The 22,470-nt window shown below is 39.3% G+C and overlaps 1 protein-coding gene across 1 annotated transcript in view; it reads left to right on the top strand.

Moving 5' to 3' along the window:
• The window catches only part of ZCCHC24 (zinc finger CCHC-type containing 24), a 116,146-nt gene that overhangs the window by 13,534 nt on the left and 80,142 nt on the right, over positions 1-22,470 (top strand). Inside the window, exon 2 of the mRNA XM_005152702.3 lies at positions 3,991-4,191. Coding sequence (XP_005152759.1) covers positions 3,991-4,191 — 201 coding nt within the window. The remainder of the gene's footprint in view (positions 1-3,990; positions 4,192-22,470) is intronic.

Genomic DNA, 22,470 nt, shown 5'->3' with positions numbered 1-22,470 from the left:
CCCCAGACAGGAAAAAGCCCAATCTATTTTATGTATCTCAGCAATATTCATTCACTGCTTGTCTTGTACAAAGACAAAATGGACTAAATTTGTTTTCATCACATTCATTACACGTTCCTGAGCTTTCACTATTTGATTCTAGGGACAGGGCTGAACTTTCCCACCACCACCCTTATTATATAACTTGGCTTTCTGGAATGGCTTTTTCCTCATCTCCTTCTGAAGAACTGGAGATTTCCACAGCTCACAACAGGCTGTAACACCATTTGTGCCAGTGCTCTTTATAGCATCTTTTAAGTGCCAGATTGATGTGCTTTTCACATGGACTCAGAGTTAAATTGATTTAAGACTATTTTCCAGGTCAGATCGGTAGAAACTGCTCAAGTAGTTTGCCTGACTCTATAGCAGGAGAGATCGGCTGCATCCTGGGAGTGTCTAGGAATTTTCCTTAACGAATTTATTGTTCTTGGAAGCACCAGTGATGTTGGCAGTGTCCGTCTTCTCTTTTGCTATCATTTTCTGGGATGTTATATTTGTGTCTTTTCCTTTTTGAACACTGGCCTTCAAGATGATTATATGGCCCTCAAGATGATTATTATACTCAGAGCAGCCCTGCAGAGAAGGACTTAGGGGTGTTGGTTGATGAGAAAATGAACATGAGCCAGCTTCAGTGTGTGCTCTCAGCCAAGAAAGCAACCGTATCCTGGGCTGCATCAAAAGAAGCATGACCAGCAGGTCGAAGGAGGTGATCCTGCCCCTCTACTCTGCTCTCATGAGACCTCACTTGGAGCATTGTGTGCAGTTCTGGTGTCCTCAACATAAAAAGGACATGGAACTGTTGGAACAAGTCCAGAGGAGGCCACGAGAATGATCAGGTGACTGGAACACCTCCCATATGAAGACAGGTTGAGAAAGTTGGGGCTGTTCAGCCTGGAGAAGAGAAGGCTGCATGGAGAACTCATAGCAGCCTTCCAGTATCTAAGGGGGCCTACAGGGATGCTGGAGAGGGACTCTTCAATAGAGACTGTAGTGACAGGACAAGGGGTAATGGGTTAAAACTTAAACAGAGAAGTTTAGATTGGATATAAGGAAGAAGTTCTTTACTGAGAGGGTAGTGAGGCACTGGAATGGGTTGCCCAAGGAAGTTGTGAATGCTCCATCCCTGGCAGTGTTCAAGACCAGGTTGAATGAAGTGCTGAGTGATATGGTTTAGTGTGAGGTGTCCCTGCCCATGGCAGGGGGGTTGGAACTAGATGATCTTGAGGTCCTTTCCAATCCTAACTATTCCATGATTCTATGATTATAAGAAAGTATTTCATGGTAGTGTGTGTAGACTGGATGTTTTGGCATGTCCAACTTTGGCATGCATCACACAAATACCTTGCCAGCTGAACCGGGTGCCACTTTCAGAGCTGTGTGTCATGCTTTGGCCACAGAGCTGTTGGTGGCTGCTAAGATTATGATTTAGAGCCAGTATAGCCCATAGTCTGATGGGATCCTGGCCTTTGAAAAGCTTCTGGCTGCTGTAGTTAAAACAAACAAAAGTTTGTGAAGGTTTGCTTACAGTGGGCAAAACTGTGGTCATTGCAATGCTTATGGTTTTGCATTCACCTGAAAGAGCCAAGAAAAGTTGGTCATGGTGCCAAATTGCTCCCTTATAATGGGGGTAATAGCTGAGTGTAAAGGATATCTAGAAAAGAAAATAGTCACCACTGTAAGCCATACGTCCAATTCAAAGCCTACTGAAGGCAGCAGATAGATATGTTTTGTTTTGTCACTGGGTTGATCCTGGGAGCACAAATAGTGGCCTGCTGATGGGCAGGAGTTACATATTCTACATCCACAGGGTATGTTCCAGATTTCTGCAATAGGTAAAGAATTGGGGATTTCACACATTCTGTGTGTCCATACACCACTTTTCTATAAAAATCAGATAATAGAGAATTTGCAAAGTTACTGGTGGGTGTAATGCATGTGAAGTACTTTGAGAATCTCTTGGCAAGAGTGGCTCTTAAAAAGAAAGATTTTGTCTTATTCCAAGTGTATGTGAAAGCAAGCAGCTCCTAGGGAGACAAGAACTTCTTGAAGACCCTTAATTAATGCTATTTTGGCATCCATAGCACTTCCCCTTCCTTTTAACAATTCGATGCCAAGAATTTCTCATTCCAATGTGTCCAGTAAATCCTAGAAAATAAATTCCAGTGACTGCTGGAAGTATCTTCTGTTGCTTGATGGCTAAAGCAGTAAAACCTTTTTGTTAGTTTTTATATAGCTTTTCCTTTTAAAATCTGTGGGTTTAACCCCTGAAATAAAGTGGCTGATTCTCCTTTCAGCAGCCAGAGCATCTTGCACCAGCACAGAACTATGCTGTGCTGGGAGTAAAATGATGAGCATTTCAGTGTCAGGATGTGTGTGAAGTCCTAACCCTGCTCGTGAGATCAGCGTCTACTTTGTTGCTCTGTGAACTGGTCCTGCTGATCTGTACCAGCTTCAGCTTTATAAGAAAGGGTTAGCAGAGCTCAGCATGTTCTGATTGACTGTCGTAAGGGTGGGTGAAGTGGATTATTATCTCTATGGCAGTGGCCTGCCACTTAGGCTGAATCCTTATTTGCAGTGTACACCAGCTACAGTGGGATGGGAATCAGTGATAGATAGGACTCATCCAGGTAACTGTAGCTAGAGCTTCAGTATGATTCTGCTGGTATGTGACAGTCACCGAGAAAACACACTGTGAAGACATCCTGAATGTTTGAGGTCTCAGAAATAGATGTAATTCCATTTCAGATATATTTCACAAACTAATTCCAATGCCTTCAATATATATACATATATAAACATATATGATGTATGTAAAGACTTTGCTGAAATATTGGGATTTAACAGCACTGAAAAATGAGATCTCCAGAGGCACATCCTGGACTTCTTACCTCACTTTCCCATAAGTAAGCAGTAATTCTTTGATGCCAGGAGAATTACATGAGCATAGCATTACCATGAGGTGTATCAGACCTAACACAGAAACGCCCTGTGAAATGTGTCCCATCATTTCAGGGTGGAGAGGACTGTCAATAGCTGGTCCTGTTTCTACAGATTTCCGTTACCATGTTGTTTTGTTTGGTTTTTTTTAGCTGGTTTTTATTTACTTTTTAAACTCCAACTACACAATTTCTTTTGAGCCTTAACACATTAAAATGAATGAATCCTTGTTATCTCCATTAGGGAGATTAGCTACTTAGGTGTTTATGGGTTTCCTGCTGTTCCGAAACTACTGAATGGAAAATTAGGAGCTCTTGATTTTGATTTGCAGATTGAGAGAGTGAAGACCCTATTGAGGTAAAGTACAAAAACTAGGTATTTACTCTGTATCAGGAAACGTTTAAATCACAGCAGGTTTCCTTAGAAAATCCAAGACAGATGTTGATCTGAATGTTTCCTGTTATTGATTTAATATGGGACTCTGTGTTGACTGTATTATTAACCAGATTGGAAATTAAATATTACTTTACATTTTTTGGTGTTCTTTTGCTTTCCTTGACTTCAGTATTGTTCATGCAAGTAGTTTTAAATAGAAAGCTATTCCCTTGTGTGGTTTCTTCTTCTAGCTTTTTGCCTGCATATTCTAATGGTACCATGAATGTTGTATGATCAAACACAAGGAAGCAGTTGTTGCTTAGTGAGAGGTTGGACTAAGTGAACCACGCAAGCTCAGTAGTTTCCTCAGTAGTGTGTTGACCAGCTCCACTGCACTGTGTTCATGAAGCTTCTTTATTAATGACCTGTATATTGCTCTCCTAAATATGCAGCCATATTCTTAATAAAAACCCCCAAAACCAACAGAAAAAAGAAGAAAACCCAAACAAAAAAACCCCAACAAACCAAGAAACTTTTTTTTCTTCCTGCTATTTTTGTCCTTCTCCTACTCAGATCAATCTCATAGCAATCCTTAATAAAGTACTATGTTTCATGTGACTTTTTTCTCTTCTTTTGCAGGCTCTGAGCAGCAGTCTGTACAAGAGTGCATCACCTTATGGCTCACTTAATAACATTGTGGATGGGTTAAGCTCCCTCACTGAGCATTTCTCTGACCTATCCCTTTCTTCAGAAGCCAGAAAACCTAGCAAGAGGCCACCTCCTAACTACCTGTGCCACCTCTGCTTTAATAAGGGACACTACATCAAAGACTGCCCACAGGTAAGGAATATACTAAATTTTGTGAAAATTTTCACCATTCCTCAATTTAGTAACACAGTATTTGATCAAAATACTTCTTTGGAGTATCACTGAAGAAATATCCTGACAAAATGCCAAGCTAGCCATGTGTTCTTTTAATCTATTCTTCATCACAATGCCCATGGAAAAAATATGCTACTTCATTTGCCTAATAAGCATTACGAAAGATACTAATTTAGGCACATGAATAAGTAGATTTTGGAAACTTTAAAAATGGGTACTATGTAATTTTTTACTGTGTAAAATATGTTTTCAAGCACACTATAGTCAGTTTGCAATGGTACTTATAACAAGTTACATATGCTAAAGAAGAAGAAATTGTTAAACTGGATGAGAACTTTGAAACAGTGTTGAACAGAAGCTCCAAGTATTTCTGGTGTAAAATGCCTTTTGTCTCATAGGTTTGCCATGCTTGGCAAGATGTGATGGTCTTGGACTCCTAGAACTTTTCTGTAGTGGCAAAGCTGGCAATATTTATTTCCTTAGAAAAGAGGTATAAGCCAGTTTGAGCTAAAATCACTCACCAATCTATACATATATTTTCTGGGGCTCCAAGCCACAGTGTGCAAGGTTTCTCCATCCTCTCAAGTTTCAGCTGGATGCAGTCATGTTGCTGGCTTAAACTTTAACAACTCCAACAATATTCTATGCAGAGTCCCAAGGAAATTAAAGTGCTGCCAATACTTTAGAAATACAGATGTGGAGAATATCGGCATCCACTTCACTATGACTTTAACCTCCTACCCTCCTAGTGTGTGACTTTCAGCAGAATTAATCTGAACAAAATTAAGTACAGTTAATTTGCAGTTATGGATGTCAGACATATATAAGCCAAAACACAGGCAGAAAAGCATCTGCCAGCTGGGCAAGGTCAGCATGAAATCAAGTCTAATGTCAGATGAGCTTTAACTGAATGTATTCCTCCTGCTGTTGCACATAAACCAGACTGTTTTCTTCATGGACTTTAGCTGTATAGCTCTCATTAATTCTAATGAAAGATGTGAAATTAAAGTACATTTGCAGTCTTGGGTGTGGCACTTGAAAATATTTTTACTTTGTGTTATTTCAGTATATGTTGAGTAAGACAGTTTTCTATAGGAAAAAGATGATGACATTTTCTTTGCTAGGAGATCAAAAATGCTCTGGTTTGTATACTCCTGTATTTAATGTACTTAGTTTAGCATTCTACAGCAAACTGTAGAGATAGGAACATGTAATAGCAGCTTGCACAAATGGTTCCAAGCAAATGTGTCAATGTTGGAGCAGTTATGTATTGTTTATTTCATAGGTATTTTTACAGTTTGAGGCACTAGGGATTAGCGAACAGTTAACGAAAACTGAAGATATACCCATAGAAATCCCAGGACATGCAAACAAATTATGGGTCTTGTATGAAGATTAATTCACTTATACTGCACATCCTATGTAATTTTTCTAAGATTTCACTAGTAATGTCTTCAGCTTCCCTGTGAACCAGGAAATGAGAAGACTTCTGACAAAGCATACTCTGTGGCTGGCCTATGAGCTAGTGAGTAATGAGTGAAGGAATACTGGATGGGGAGGGATCTGTTTGTTCACTGCATACAGTCTTCTACAGTTACAGGCAGCCATATCAGACAGCTCCTTCTGTAAACTGATCAAGTTTTAGTTGGAAGTATTTGAATGTTTTGCCCTCACTACTGCTGATGTAGGAAGCTGCTCTGGAACCTCAGTCCTCTCCTAATTAGAAATCTCCCAAATTCCTGGATAAGTGTAACTCAGGGCTATTTTACAGTCATTTGTTCTCCTGACAAAATTGTCCTCCACTGAAATAGCTCTTCTACCTCCCTGGTGTTTATCTCAGGATGTATTAATAGACTGCAGTCGTGTCCTCTCTCAGCATTCATTCTTCAGGACTAACCAAACCAGGTTTGCTCAGTCTTTCCACAAAAAGTATACAGACTCTGTATTCCTCAGTCCTTCTTGTGGCTGTCCTCTTGTGTTTTTCATCTCCTAGGGCATGGCGTCCCAGAACAGATCTCATCAGTGCCTTTCACTGTGCATGCAGATATCTGTTTCCATAGATTAAAAGTTTATGCCACTTAAGGAACAGGTGATAGGAAATTAGTTCTGCTTTATTGGAGATTTCTATCAAGATCATTTTATGGTCTAGTCAGCGTGTAAGTACTTTCTTGAAAAAGAGCATACTTAAGCATTCACAGAAACTTAAGCGTTTCCCCTATATAATCCAGATTTGAGGACAGGAGATGACCCTGTGTGCAAGAGTTGTGCTCAAAATGTTGTGCACAAGAAGGGAGCACCAATGGCAGGATCAGGCTTTTGTCAGAAAGAACCATTTGTTACCACTGCTTTTGACAATAAGTGATTTCTTAATTTTAACATCATATGCACTTTTAATAGCTTAGATTTTGATGCTTAGTTTCACTACGGCTGTCAAAAATGAAAGTTGTTTTGCAAATCCTACCAAAACCAGGGCTGTAGCCATGCGTTTTTAAAGTGCTTAAATTTGGACAGAGAAAAGAGATAAACTAATCTGATTTGGACAAAATGCGAATCAGTAAATCATTCAGTATTTTTATTTTGTTTTTATATAACTGTTTAATAAGAAACAGATTTTGAAATGCTGTGTTTTATGGAGTTTTTCCTGCATAACAAAGAAATTGTGTAACAACTTTGAGACTTTATATCCTCCCTTAATTCTGCTTGTTATAAACACTGTAAAGACGTGTTCTTTTTCTGTTATTGTAAAAGTTGATGGTATACTACACTGATGAAAATACATGCATCAGTTCAGATTTGTATCATAAGAGATGATCATATTTTAAGAGGTTAAATAACTATAAACAAAAAAGGCCAGCTTTAGTGTTTGAATACCTCAGATATCTGCAGTTCGTCCAATATCCTGTCCAAAATTATGCCTGGAAGTTAAAATGGGATTTAGCAAACCTCTATTATCTTAGATTGCACTTTCTGTGATCTGAGTGATAGTGTTTTCTGTTTTAGAAACTACCAGAAATGAGAGCAATGTTATAACTGCAAGTCATCATTTCCAGTTGGTCTACCTTCACAAAAACTGTAGCAATTATTGTATCTGTACAAAACACAGTCCTTTTGTCTGCAACACCATCTTTATACCATGCCTACATTTTCTCTGAACTAATTTTGAGTTTCAGTGGCTTAGGTGGTAACATCTTACTCATACCTCTCTGATGTTCTTTCACATACAGAAATACCATTGATGCGAATGAGCTGAAAATATGTAGAATAAAGGTTAAAACAAATGCTCTTAACATAGTGATGCTCGTAAATTATCATAAACCATGACATCAAATATACAAAGTAGTTCTCTTTAAATAGCAAGGAAGGTGAGAAATGAGTGCTTTTCCTGTCTGGTTTAGTAGTGGTTAGTTGTATGATCCATAAATACATACATATGTAAATTTGTCAAAACTTTTTTTACTTATCTGTGTACTCAAAGGTACTGTGCCAGTGTATATCTTATCTATTCATGATAACCATAGGCTTTCTTTCCCTTGCTGGAACAAATAATGAGCTCTGGTCCAGTAATAGTTAAGATCTATGATTCTTTATGATATTTATTTATCTATCAAATGTAGAAACTCATAGATGATCTTTTTAAAACATTACATTGTCTGTTTTTACCCATTATCACTGTTCTCTGTGTTTTTAATCCTACAAAATAGAAAAAGTGGTTGTGTTTGTAATACACATGGCGTATATGTAATGAATCTTGCTCCTTTACAGTATGGGGGAACCTAATTCAGGTTCCAGGAAGCTGTAGAGTGGCTGAAGCTTTGCCATAGTTCAGAGTCCTTGGGAAGAAAGACCTGATTTATTGTATATGCCATTCTAGATGATCTTAAGGTCCTTTCCAACCCTAACTATTCTACGATTCTATGATTTTGTTAATTCTGGGCAGTAATGGATTAATAGCAAAGGCAGCAACAATGTTTGTACTTGTAGACGTCCAATCTCAGAGCTCCAGCAAAGTATCTGTGTATTCAAAGTTTCCAAACTGCTGTACCTTGTTTCTGCCAAGCAGCAGTTCAATCTACTGGTCTCTGTCCTAAGTTTGTTCAAGTGTTGTCAAATCCTTTTGTGAAAATATGCGCAGGCCTACTCACTCAAACAATACATGGTTCCAGCTGTATTTGTCTGAATGCTGAACAAGGAGACTGCTCTGATCCCTGCCCAGTGCCAGGCTTCCTGAAAAGACTTCTTGACAATTCCTGTAAATGTCTACACAGGCAAAGAGCTCATATCATGGAGACTTGGTACTAAATAAATAAATAAATAAATGGGGAAATATCACCATTCTGCAGTCAAATCCCTGGTGCACTGCAACTGTTTACTGCAGTCTCTGGGAGCTACAGAACCATTACACTGTGTTTCCCAATTTTACAGTATACTCATAGAGGAAAATGCATGTGCGTGCTCAGAAGTACAGACATACTACCACAGACGTATATGTAACGTGAACGTTGGCCTTATTTTGCATTGCATTTTCAAATCTGTGAATGAAATCTATGACATGATCTACATTCATGAGTCTAAAAGTGGGAGTCTTTCCATTGCCAACAGTGATCTTTGAAGCAGATCCTGTAAAACTAAAGTACCTTGAGAACACATATTCAAGTCAGTGGGAGTAGTAGGTAATTGTGGCTGCTTGACTTTGCATAGATTTGCTTTTGTGGTTTCATGCAGGATGTGGAAGAAATCACTGTCAAGCTGAGTTCAGTCCTTTCTTCTTAGTCCATAGCTTGGTTTGCCAGATCATGCTGCCCTGAAGCTGTCCCTCCCTGTGGTCAGATATAGTGGATCTTTGGCAATAGAGCTGGCTCAGCAGGCAGCTATTTGGCTGCAGGACTGCAGTGACTCTCATGCCTGAAACATTAATCTGATTTGTCTTGTGCCTTATGGTTGTGCAAGGATCTCAAATACCCACAATAGCTAAGGAGTCCACAGCTGTGCTTTCTCCAGGTACCAAACACTGGCTAAGATGGCAACGAGAAAAAAGCTTCCATCTTTACAAAGATAGAAAGATTTCACCTTTCTGGTTTTTAACTAAGAGATCTCTGAAGCAAACACAAACCTCTTGAGATTTATTTTTCTTTTTAAGGGGAAGATGGTGTTTCAAATTGCTCCAGAACTGAAGGAGATCACAGACATTTTAGATATTAGATTTAGATATTAGGTAATGGCTTCCAAATAAACACGTCTTTTCTCCATTGAACAAAGCAAAGTACCAGTATTGTTATTCAGTTATAGAACAAGGGGTCAATCTCCCCCGTTTCTCAGAAATCTGAAGTCCTGTATGGCTTACTTTGGCAGGTCCACATAGGTTTTGATTGAAGTATACTTGCTAGCACGTGGTCTGCTGCTGTACAGGTCTCTGTTTGCTTAGTGTTATTACAGGCCTGACAGTGGAATCCCTGATATGAGTAAAGTAGTATTCAAATCACCAAACTTAGTATTTCTCTTACAGGGGTAAAGATGAAAGATGGGGCACATAATAAAAGAAAAAGGCAGCTAAATTCATATCTGGTGCAGTAGCGCTGATTTTAGTAAGACCAGTACTGAAAGAAAATCTGTATTGCCTGTATTACAAGGAGGAAAAAGCTCTCTGCATACGTGAGTGTTTTCAAAGTAGCACTCCAGAAGAAAAATATGTATGTATATACAAACACTTGTTTCTCTGGCTTTGCAATACATTTTAATACATTAACCCATTACATATAGTGCATATTTCCCCACCTAAACATATCTCTATAAGAAAGTGTAATAGATGTTCATTCTGCAAATACCTATGCACGTACTAAATTTCCACAGTAAAACATCCTGGAACAATCTGAGGATCTCAAAAGTCTTGTTTGTACATAGCATATTACTTTCATTTATTTCTACTTTTCCACTCAGAACCTGGATAAAATAATTTTAGATGGATTGGACTTTGCTAAGAGTTTCTAAATTATTTTTTACCACATGCAGCCACTTTGACAACTCTATATCAAACATAATACAGAATTTATTGCAGATTGCTTTAGTTTGTTTTGTTTTTTTCTCATATGATTGAACTTATTAGCCCTGCCACATTTTCTCAGAGTTTCTGAGATTAGTTGGGTATATTATCCCAGATAATTTCTACTTTCATTAGGAAGATTTGCAGAAATCTCGTAACAAAAGTATGGTGGGCTGTAATTTGGTTACATCCATTCTATCGCTGGAGATTTAAGCTGCTTAAGAGTCTGAAGCATCAGAAAATACCCACTGCTCTCTGTTTTGTAAACACTGAACAAGCTCTACATGTCAGGGGTTTAAACCATTTCTCAGAGAGGCAGCTGTATGTGAGTTGAAGGGATCCAAACAGCACTGCTTTGAAAAGTGTGCTCCCTAAGTACTAGTTTTAAAACTCTGGCCATAATATGTGGCATTTACATCCAATTGTTTGATAAACTTGGTGCTTGGAAAGAAGATGCTGAACCCTAACATACCGGAATAAGAGCACTTAGCGAAAAAGAAAACAGAAATATCTAGTGAGCTGTGCCTCTGCCTTTTTCCTACATAGCACACTGGTGGAAACTACATTCCCAAAAGTCTGGAAGACCAGCCAAAACCAAGCTCGTCCTTCAGCACCATCACTGAGCCATTGCTGCTGTGGTTCATTCTTTTGTTACACATTCAAAGTTCACTCTCATGCCCCTCATGGGAAATGCAATGTAAATAGATGTGATAAAGGCAAGATACTGTAAAAGGGCATGCGTGCTTCGTCCTTGTGGCAACCTTGGGATGGAATCTCAGGTCCTGTGTGATGGTTACCAGTGGACTGTGTGATAGGTATTGGAAGATTGCCCAACACAGAATTTGACTTCATTTCATTGAGACTTTGTAACTTCTTTTTACTTACTTTTGAATCTCATTTGCATATTCACTGTCCGGATAATTTCAAGCCAGTTGCCCACTGACGACAAAGTGGATATCACAGAAAGAACACTGTTTAAATGTAAACCCTTATGGATACCTGGCATTAAACTTATTAAGGTTTCATCACTGGTGAAGCCTCAGCTGGGTCCAGGTTGAGCACAAAATTAATTTGGGGTCTCTGAAACATGACTTCTGTTGAAAGACTGAAGAACCAATGTTGTGTGCTCCCACAAAAAGACACAATTTTGCAAATATGTAGAAAACCTTACATGAAGGGCACAATTTGTTTTCCAGACTGACAGCAAATGACTCCAGAGTGCTGGAGTTCAGCTAGGCTGCTCTTTCTAACTCTGAGGCATTGAAATAAAGTGCCTAGGAAGACTCTTGATCATTGGAAGACTTTCAGAACCATATAGATAAACATACATCAGGATTTTCATGAGAACATCCCAAAGCATTTCCCAGCCTTATGTTGCTACTGTTGTATACCTGTGTACTAATAATACAAATCATTATCTTAAACGTGAATAATCTATGTTTAAAAAACATTCACAACAAATGAGATCCAAGACCTGTGCAAATCACTGAGAGACTTTTATAAACTCCGTTGAAGTATACTGAACATAGGTATTGCATTGTTCTGAATCTGAACTCTGTTTACTAACAATTTGGTATTTGCTTAGTTTGCTGTAAACCTCCTGATAAACCATAATTAAGTGCTTAGCTTGGAATTGACGCTGTGAGCATTTCCCTGGAGAAGGAAAGTAAGGTCTGGTTTCCAGCCCTCCATAAGCTGATTTTTAGATAAGGTAGAGAGAGAACTACCAGGTCAAACAAACCCACATTAGTTTATCAATTGCTCATTCACACTGATAAGAAAGGGTAATGGAGGAATTAAGTGAATCATGTTTTCTCACTTCATAAAAGGATTTTAGGTTAGTGTGAAATACAGGAATTCCTGTCCATACTTGGAAGCCTTCAATATCTGACTGGACAAAGCCCTAAGAAACCTGACCAGAGCTCTGTGTTAGTCCTGCTTTGAGCAGGAGGTTGGATGGGTGACCTCCCAGCCTTCCTGCCAGCATCCTTTCCAAATCTGATGGTACAGTGATTCTATGATAATTAACTACATTTTCATGCTCTGCAATAAGCGACCACTGAGTGTTCTTCAGGATCTCTGTATCTCTCAGTTCTAATGTCTACCACAATCATTTCTAAGTATGCTTTTAAACAAAATGCTGTTGCAAAATACAATATGGCTAAAATATAGAAGTTGAAGCAAACGGGCATTATTACAACAATAAATAGACCTTAAACCTCGGAAATCACCCCTCTCAGAATGTCCATGCACAAACACGTCCTGTAAAAATGCAGCTTCATTTAAACTATATTCAGAAAGTAAATCAAATCACTTTTTTTTTCCTAAAAGGAATTTTCTCTAGAAAAATAGCTATTTCAACGAGGTGTTAAGCTGAAAAAGCAAAAAAAAGAGTTGAAGTGGACATCTGATGTGAAGAAAACCACTTTGCAAAGGACTGAATTTATTTTGCAGTGTTTCATAAGCTTCATTTACCCAAACGAACATTTGTATCTTGGCATTTCTGGTTTGAAATTCTGAAGATTTTCACATCTGCCAAATGTGTTAATATTTCAGATCTCTTTCCCAGCTCTAGCACAACCTCATTTCCCTGTTCCTCAAGAATTAAAGTGTGTTTTCTGATAATCTCCATACCAAATTCAAGAAAGCTTACAAGGTCTGAGCAGAGGCTGAGTGGTGTCAGATAAATGAGGGAGAAAGTGACTATGGGGAGAGTGAACTACCTTGTCCCTCCCTCCCTTTTCCTTTTAACCTACTGCACAGCGTAGGAAGCCAGCAGATAGCAAAGATGGTGAAGAACAAGAGCAAACCTCTAAAGGCAGAGCAGCAGTTTTGCTGGCAGTACCTCTCAGCAACAGTTTAGCTTGTGCTTGCTTTTCTGATTGTCCCAGGACAGTCTGTAGGGTGTGAGGACACAAATCCAGCCCAGGGGCCCCTCACATTTTCCTGCTGACAGGAGGTCCAGTCAGTCCTACTTTTCCCTCCTGTTATATCACATCCTTCAAGAAATTAAGATACTAAATGGAAATTAATCCCTTTTCCATTTCCCTGGTACAGCACAAATATTTGTGTTATTCTGCTTTATCTGGCTTATGTCAATAAATGTAGAAGGAGCCTTATAGGTTTTGATATGATCCTTTTTATGGCTATAAAAAGATCTATGAGATGTTAACAGAGTTTCTCAGGTAACTAATTCCTATCTATGCCCTGTGGGATTTTATATACCCTTCAGACTGGCTGAGCAAATTAGATCAGAAGCAGAAGAGAAGGCAGGACTGCATGCGTTAGGAACATAAGTCTGGGTGCTGTATGATGAATGAATGTCAGCCTTATGGACATCAAGCTCAGGATAAGCTTGCTGTAAACTTTGTTCCTTAATGTTTTCTATTTTACACTAGAAATTATCTGTCATATTACTGATAAAAAACCCCTGTTATTTAAGGAGACATTTTCCAGGTTTATAGAAGCTTGGTTTTGGGGTTTTTTTGGTTGGGTTTTTTTTTTCCCCCAAATTTTTTTCTTACATATTTCCTTCATGGGGCAGAAAAGGTAAAATGTCTGTATAGTTATTAGAGAAAACAAAGAATAAGCCTTTTGTTTCAGAGTCCGTCAGTGCAAAATTATCAGCTAAGGCAATAAGCCCATGGGCAGGCACTTAAATTGAAACATTTGGGGATTTTACCAGCAAGAGCAGACATTTTGGAAATTACACAATCCTGATTATTGGTTCATCTTCAGATTTACATCTGATTTCTTGCCAGATATTCTCTACTCTTCGTTTCTAACTCATTCCCTGAATGTGCAGAGATCTGTGTAGGAGTACAGCAGCACCCCTTGAAATCTTAAATTTTACTGAGTCCTGCAAACAGTTCCTTTTCCTTCAGCAAGGAAAGAGCACATTTCAACTAGACTTAGACGTGGCCTCAAGCTGTAATTTTGGATGTGAGTTCAGAGCAACACTGAACATTTCCCAGGTTCAGGGGTTTCATTTACAGAATACTGGGTTCAAGTCCATTTCTAATTTTAGCTCACATTGCAGGTGTGCAACTATAGATAAAACTCTGCAAGAGCCCAGGCAAATCGATACCTCCACCTGAGCCAGCCTACCCACACCATCTGGCAGCCAGGAACACCCAGCCTGAGTGCACTCAGACCTCCCAAACACTGCGCCATGGGTCTTACGTGGGTGAGGAAAGGAGACCCTCAGAAAGCTTCATGAGAGCAGAGATAACCTCTGAGGTGGTTTTATACAGCAGACTTACTCCTGAACACCTGATTACACAGTTGAGGAAATCAGAAGAGCAAGAAGCTGGGGAGAGAAAGGCTCCATTCACAGAAACAGCAAACCAAAAGACTTTGCTAGAAAATAAAGAGATTCATCATGAAAGTAGGAAGGTGGCTTTGGTTTAAATACAGGCCCAAAAGTTTATAGCAAACTCCCAAACTTAACAGTACTAATTCCAGACCTGCATTTTCTGTATCTCTATTGCGAGTTAGAGCTCTGCTAGTTAAACCAGACTTCTGTAAATTCTAGTTAAGATGATTTAAGACATTTTGAGATAAATGACAAAATTGCACTGCTGTATTCATCATTCTTATCGACAATCACGTAAAACTCCTTCTGGTGTCCCTAGGCAAGATTCTCTGTATACTTTACGTGGGGGCAAACCACCACCAAAATGGTTGCACTGGCTTTTATGCTGCACTTGCCACTTGTCAAAGTGTTTACACAAAACATGAGAAAGTGGAGAATAAAGTCCAGGAATTTTCAGGTTTCCTTGAAAATGGTGACTTATGTAAATTTTGGGGTTCATTCCTATCCTGAGATTGTTATATAGCTGTGACAGGTGAAATACATATCCCACCTGCATTTCACCTGTCATAGGCATATAACTTTCTCAGGATAGCCGATATCCATATCTCCTAAGATAGCACAGGGTGCTGTTACACGAAAAGAGATGACCCTACTCCAACTGTGGAGTGCATTAGTCATTTTTGCGTTAGCAATTGAAAGTTTCAGTTTTCTGCTCATCTAAGCATATTATACAGTTTTGTCCTATGTGATGTAATATGGAGGGCTGAAGCTGTAAAGAGGGGGACAGAGACCTAGCGCAGTGATGTGTGAAGTTTTCTTGAGGTGGCTTGCAGGGGGTGTGAAGGCCTGACTTCCATGTTCAGCTTTTCTCTATTGTCTGTCTGCCCTCTCAGCTTCTCACCATTTTGTAATCTTGTTTGGCTCCTTATCATTGATCTGATCGTCTAAAACACAAACAAAAGCTTCTTGTTGATCCCTTTTCTTTTGTGTGACCCAGCCACAAATGATACTTTGAATTTTCTCATCTCTACTTAGTGCTCTCAGAAGACAGGTTAGATAACATGGCACTCATTATCTGACAGCCAAAGGTCCTTGTGCACTGTGAAGGGACAGAAAGGGTAAGGTGGAATGTAAAGATGGATGTTATATGCCTGCAACTGTCAGCTTTAGCAGATAAGATGATGAAATCTAACAGCCCTGCAGAGAGGTTGTTAGCATAGCACCACATACAGGACTGACAGACAGTTACTGCTTGTATTACTATTTCTGTTGCTCAGTAATGAAAGCCACTGAAGTTAGGCCACTGCTAACACTCCTGTTCAAGAAAATTGTCTCTCTGGTATAATTTACAGCAGTCTCCTGAGTACCAAGTCTTAACTGTAATTTTATGGTTGGTTGGGGATAAATTATTTCCTTGCATACTATACTGAATCTATTTAAACAGGAGACAGGAGACACTTATTATAAATGTGAAAAGTGGTGGTATTAATGTGAAGCTATTGAAAAGGCCTTCTTTTTTAATAATGTTGACGTATATAAGTAAATAATAGCATTCTCTATAGCTGCATAAGGCACAACATATCCAATACTAGTGTTAGTACAGCTAATAAGGGCTGTACTGTTTATACTGAGCTCACAACGTGACTCACATGTTGTATTTGTTTCAAAGTTGGAGGGGAGAACAGGGCTTTTTTTTTAGCATTAACATCATTTCACTCTCATCTGCTTCTGAGCTCCATTCCTGATTCAGCACGCATGAATCTGCTAATGAAATCCAGATGTCAGGCAAAAAAAACAATAAGCTCTCCCACCCATCTGGTGGATCAGGTTTCTCAGAGATTGGAAAAAAAGAATCAGTAAAGATTCCTAGAATGTCTGAAACTTCAGATTTCGGTGTGTTTTCAGAGAGCAGAGGGAAGCAGGGGGGTGGTTTGGAGGTAAAATTGATAGCAAGTCAAGATCCTTGGTAGGAAAGTGAGGAGAAATGGAATGGTTATGTTAACAGTTACTCTGAGCCCTAAACAGACTTAGTATATCCTGAATTCAGTGGTGCTACTGAAAAGCTACACTGAGCATCACAAATAGCGGTTCTGAGTCAGAAAGATGAAGACCAATGTGATGTAAATTATTAAATTGGTTTAGTCTTGATTTGCTGTTTCAGGGTTCCAATCCCTATGGAGAATCAATTAGCCTGGGAGGAGGAATTGTAATATCAGCCCCAGTTTACTTTCAAAGATTATTTGCAGAATCTCACAGCTGTGACATTGGAGTTCCTCTCTTTCAACCCTCACCTTAAAACTAACCCTTATCCTAGGGTTGAGCTGTACAGAAGGTGCCTTTCTTACAGAAGAAGCCCTTTCCAAGACCAAGACTTGTCCTCAGAGAACAAGTTTTTCACAGCCCTCAGCTTTTTTGGCAGCTTCTTTCCAGCCCAAATTGAACTGTAGCTTTAGGCTTTCTCCTTCTGTCTACCCTGACCATAAACTTAAGCTTTACACACAGCAACTTCCTACAACTGAAGCTTTCGCTTTTTTCTATTATTTTTAATTTCTGGAATGTATCATAATTCTTGAAATTTAATACACTTTACGCCTGAGACAAAGGGGTCAAAAATTTCTGTACAAAAGACTTGGGGAAGTAGCCAATTGGGAAAAGAAACTTGTTTCACTTTTTTAGGAAATACTCAATAAAAATCAATTTTACCCAAGCTTTTTATGTGACTAATTCAAAGGAATGTTCCCAGTAATTTTCAGACAAGTGAATAATTGAAATAAAAGTGGTGTCTTCTCTACTTCCAATAACATTAGGTGCATCAGGGTTTGCTTTGACTCTGAGAAGCGTGTTTCCATAGGCACTGATTGTGAGTTATTGTGAACTTCCCTCATTTCAGCTCTATTTGACATAAAAAACAAGCCTCAAAGTTGCTTTTATGCTACTTTTTCATCTATGTTTCCACAGTCACGCTCCTCTAGACTGGCAAGATAGAGAAAAAAGTTTTATAGGTTGCTCTGCCAACTCTGTTGCAACAGCAGACTTCTACACAGGCACTTCCCCAATCTGTGGGTGGTGGTTGATGGCCTCACTGTGAAGGAAAGCTCTCTCTCAGTCACTCTGGTCTGTTTTGTTCACTTCTGTTCCCCTTTCATGTAATTTAGCATCTGAGAATTCTCAAATGCTTGAGGTTTACTCTCCCAGACTCTTCCCAGGGTCAGCCTTGTGCATGCAATATACTGTTTCTGTGTAGTAACTATTTTCCAAACATCAGGAAAATGAGCTTAGCTTTACGTACCTTGCACTGCGTATGGGAGGAGGTTTCTGGTGAGCTTTAGTTTCTGTGAGATCATACAACATTGTCTCAGTCCAGTTTGTAACCCATGAAAGCTTCCCTTTGCTTATTAGTGACTGCTGCTCCACTGGAAGAAGCTTCTATTACGCCAGAAAGAAGAGAGTCCACTGAAGTGGCCTTCTCTCAGTGGGTGCACCTCTCCCAGACATTTCTGACCACGATGCTTGAAGATCTGGGCAAGTTCTGCCTCTGCTCTGAGCCAGCTGGCCCAGGCTACTTCTAATTCAGAAGTCCTGTAACCACGTTTGTTGAGATTGTAATACAGTATTCTGTAGATTTGGGGTTTCCAAATGGTACAGCTTCACATCTGTGAATGTTGTACTGTCTTCCACGGACGACTGTGGTTAGACCTATTATGATGGAGATAAATCTTCTGACCATCAGGAAATGGCAGAATTACTCATGGGTGCTGCTTAGTGGTAGTTTAGCATCTGCACAGACTCCAGAGCAATCTGCTGTCAGACTGAACAGAGCTATTGGAAATTTGTGCCTCCGACAAAAGAAACCACTCTGTAGCTACAGGCACTTCAAAGTACTTGTTCACTAGTATGTATTTGTCCCAGGTTATAGAGCTGTTCATTATTCATTAGCTGGTCTTATCTCAACCCTGGTTCACTTGTGATGATGGATGGTTATTGCCGGGTGCAGTCTGCAGATTTTGAATTAGAGCCTGTGTTGTTTTAACTGGTTCATCTGGTGGTTGTACATAGAGATTCAACAGAATCAGTGTGCACAGAAACCACAACAGGGTCCACTGGCAGAGCTGTAATCACTCACTGCTCTTGGAGAAGGCTGTATGATCCTTTTCATAAAGGATGCAGTCCATCTTGTGGCAATCCCCTGAATTGTGACCATGTTTCTCAGGAGGAAGACCAGTATCTTATGAAAGCATCACTCTTCATAAACATTTCTTACCATGTCTTTTCTCTCTACACCATAGTCTTCTCTCTTACAAGCCCCTAATACATTTAATGGCTGATAAGGGCCAAAAGCAGAAGCTAGTAGAGATAAGAGTCAGGGAAGTGTGAGAAGTGAGAAGACAGCTGCTGCCTGAAGACTACCAGCTGATGGATCAGAGGAGGCATTGTACGGCGTCACCCTAAGGTTAGTTAACTAAGGGCTTAGCCTAACTCCCATCTATGTCTGTGGAAAAGTCCTGCTTGTTTCAGTAGGAACTGGGGACAGATATAAGCAACTTTGGATGGTCAGGCTTCAGAGGCAGGCTGTTGTCTTGCTCCAGCAGAATTATTGGAGCATGTTCAGAGGGTCTGACCTTGTTGACCCCACCTTCTGCATCCTGTCATACCTTTTCTCTATCTCACCTCCATTCTTGAGATTCTTTCCCAGTCTGTTCCCCTCCTTATCCAGCTGCTACAGTTAAATCCCTCACTCCTTTCACAGAGTATCTAAGATCAATATTTTGATTCATTCAGTCTCCCTTTCAAGGTGCCTTCCACTGATGTAGGAGAATTATGATTGAAGAATGAATATTTGGTACACGAAAAGAGATGTAATGGGGAACAGAAAGCACAACTCTTCTATTCCTTGTAGACAGTTCCCAGAGACACAAGCCTTATCTATCTTGTGTCTCTTGGGATCCCGGTATCTATCAAACTCAACCTTTTTTCTGATACTTTTCTCTTTTAATCTTCAGTGGCTGTCATGTCATTCATCACTGTCATTTTATCACACTAGAAAACATGTTTGTTGTTTATCTGCTTAGCACATCTTGCAAGTTCAGGCACAGTGGTTTCATCCCTGGATATTTTTAGCATATCTTGGGTGGTTATGTTACAAGGAACATAACCTTGTTACAAGGAACATAACCAAAGTGCAGTGAGCCCCAAGAATTAAATCTATGGATTTAGATCTACAGAAGAGCAACTTGAAGTTCTTGAAAAAGCCCATAGTAGGTTTTAGAAAGACTCCATATGTGAGACTTTCAGTCAGCAGCTGAATATCCAGCAGTAAATATTTAGTATCTCCTTGTAGCACTGATGTATTCCATACTGCTTCCTAAAAGATAAAATTTAAAAAAACCCTAAATAAAATCCCTGATTTCTTCTCACTTAAGGCAGTTCTAGCCAGGATGAAGTACTGAATTTGGACAGTGTAAGAGTACCGTACTGTACATCTCCAAAAGACATATCTTGGAGCTGATTTTTCTTCTCTTGAGGCAGGCAGTACATTACAGATGCTGGTGGCAATGAAGCTCTGAATACACTGGAGTAAAACATGCAAAAGTAATGATCTAGAATGAAAAGCTGACCAAGGTAACATTTTGTTACTAAAGCTACACTGGATTTAGTATTTCTATCAAGTTTTTTTTTCCAGGGAACGTTCTTTGCACTGCAGGTTTTGTCTTGTAGTTAGAAAGTTTGCAATTACTTCTCTATTTTAAACAGGATTACAGGACTAGGATTTTCAAAATCTTTACTCCCTCTTCGCTTTGTTGGGTTTTACCTCACAACCTCTCCTAAATTTTCAGCAGTGTTTTGTGTGTTAGGCCTTAAGGCTGAAGATAAGCAAACCTAACGTGGTCAGTGCTCAAGGACATATGAGTGTAATTCTGTTCAAATCTGTGGGGATGCATCTGTTTGCAATATTGGGTGATCTGGCCCACAGTAACAAACAGGAAAAGCCAGGTAATACTGTTAGCTGAGAATTTCAGCTGCCATGGCATTCTGACTTTATTTAGCTGTTGCATTTATGTGGTGAAAAGAACTCAAATTGTGCAATGGGTATGAGCATCTTGAGTCAGAAGTGGCAAGGCAACTCCCTTGACCATTTATTGTACCTTGTACTTTTCTGTGTCTTTCCACATAAACCAAACATTTCTCATTCTGTACAATGCCCCTCATTAGAAAGTTACCTGCTTCTTTCTGATCCAAGGCTGGAGATACAAGTTTTGAATACCTGCACTTTAAGTGACACCAAGACCCCTGGATCAGATGTACCAGCAGTGCTGCAGAGCTGGACTGCAGCAGATGCATGCTCTGTTCCCTGCATTTTACTGCCCACTTAGGTCCTTGGAAGTAGTAAACTTTCTGCTTGCTTCTGCACAGCTGACCTAATTGCTCAGAGAACTGCATTAGAGCATTTTTCTTTGTGATGACTAGTCTTGATTAAAAACCAAACTAAAAGACATTGCCATAGTGCCCAAGACCATCAGCAATGAAGAAAAGGTTTTTTTCATAGTATCATGCTGGAAACTCAAGTTTAGCTGATTATCACTGATGGTCCAAGGTCACTTTCAGAAGAAATGTGTGCTTATGATAACAAGTTGTATGCCTCTAATTTTATATTTGGCCATGTATCAGTTAGCTGGCCTTTTCATTATTTACCACGCTCCAAACACTCTGTCCTCTGCACACTTTATTAGTACTTCCTTATTTTACCATTGTTCCTCTTTTTGGGTACAACTTAATATAAAATTATGAAACTGAAACAAAAGAAAAATGTTGCTTCAGTGTCTGCATATTAAAAATAATGAATTTTTATTTTCAGATTCAGCTCACCTGTAAACTGCTTTGACAGTGTGAAAACCACCTCATTACAACAAATTCAACTATGGGGATGATTCAGGGAATGATGAATTTGTGAGACTGAATTACTAGTCATCACTATAGAATCATAGAATCATAGAATAGTTAGGGTTGGAAAGGACCTTAAGATCATCCAGTTCCAACCCCCCTGCCATGGGCAGGGACATCTCACACTAAACCATATCACCCAAGGCTTCATCCAACCTGGTCTTGAACACTGCCAGGGGTGGAGCATTCACAACCTCCCTGGGCAACCCATTCCAGTGCCTCACCACCCAAACAGTAAAGAATTTCTTCCTTATATCCAGTCTAAGCCCCTGCTGTTTAAGTTTCAACCCATTAGCCCTTGTCCTATCACTACAGTCCCTAATGAATAGTCCCTCTTCAGCATCCCTGTAGGCCCCCTTCAGATACTGGAAGGCTGCTATGAGGTCTCCACGCAGCCTTCTCTTCTCCAGGCTGAACACCATGAGTAAGAGTCAAAGCTCTTCTAGTATTTTTCCAGTGTATAAAAGCCTTTTTAATTTTGAATGTTTGGCTTTGAACCATATCTATAAAATTATATTAGTGTAGTTAAAATTCTGCTTATCGTCCCTTGCTCCATAGAAATATTGTATGATCACAAGCAGGTAATATAATGCCTTAAAGGTTTAAATGTGAAGACTAATAAATAAAAATCCTAGAAAACCTCTGCAAAAAAAGTTTCAGATGAAAATAACTTCAAAGTTGCATTTGATGAAAAATCATGCTGTGGTGAAAATATCAAAACTAAAAAAACTAGCTTATGAAACTACATAATTTCTGTTTTATCAAACTAATGAAACATTTACAAATAATGTCAACTATTATCTTATGAACAGTTTTTTATTCAAATATTTTTTGATAAAAGTTATTTCACTGGCTTTTGTGGTCACCCAGTGATGTTTGAATATGTGATGCTCGTTATTTTGTTATTCTGGTAGAGAAGTTTCTCTGGTACAGAATTTTCCTCCTT

This window comes from Melopsittacus undulatus, chromosome 8, assembly GCF_012275295.1.
Source record: "Melopsittacus undulatus isolate bMelUnd1 chromosome 8, bMelUnd1.mat.Z, whole genome shotgun sequence".
In the NCBI taxonomy this organism is placed as follows: Eukaryota; Metazoa; Chordata; class Aves; order Psittaciformes; family Psittaculidae; genus Melopsittacus; species Melopsittacus undulatus.
Note: the sequence above shows the minus strand (reverse complement) of the source record. Positions and strands in the feature narration are given on the sequence as shown.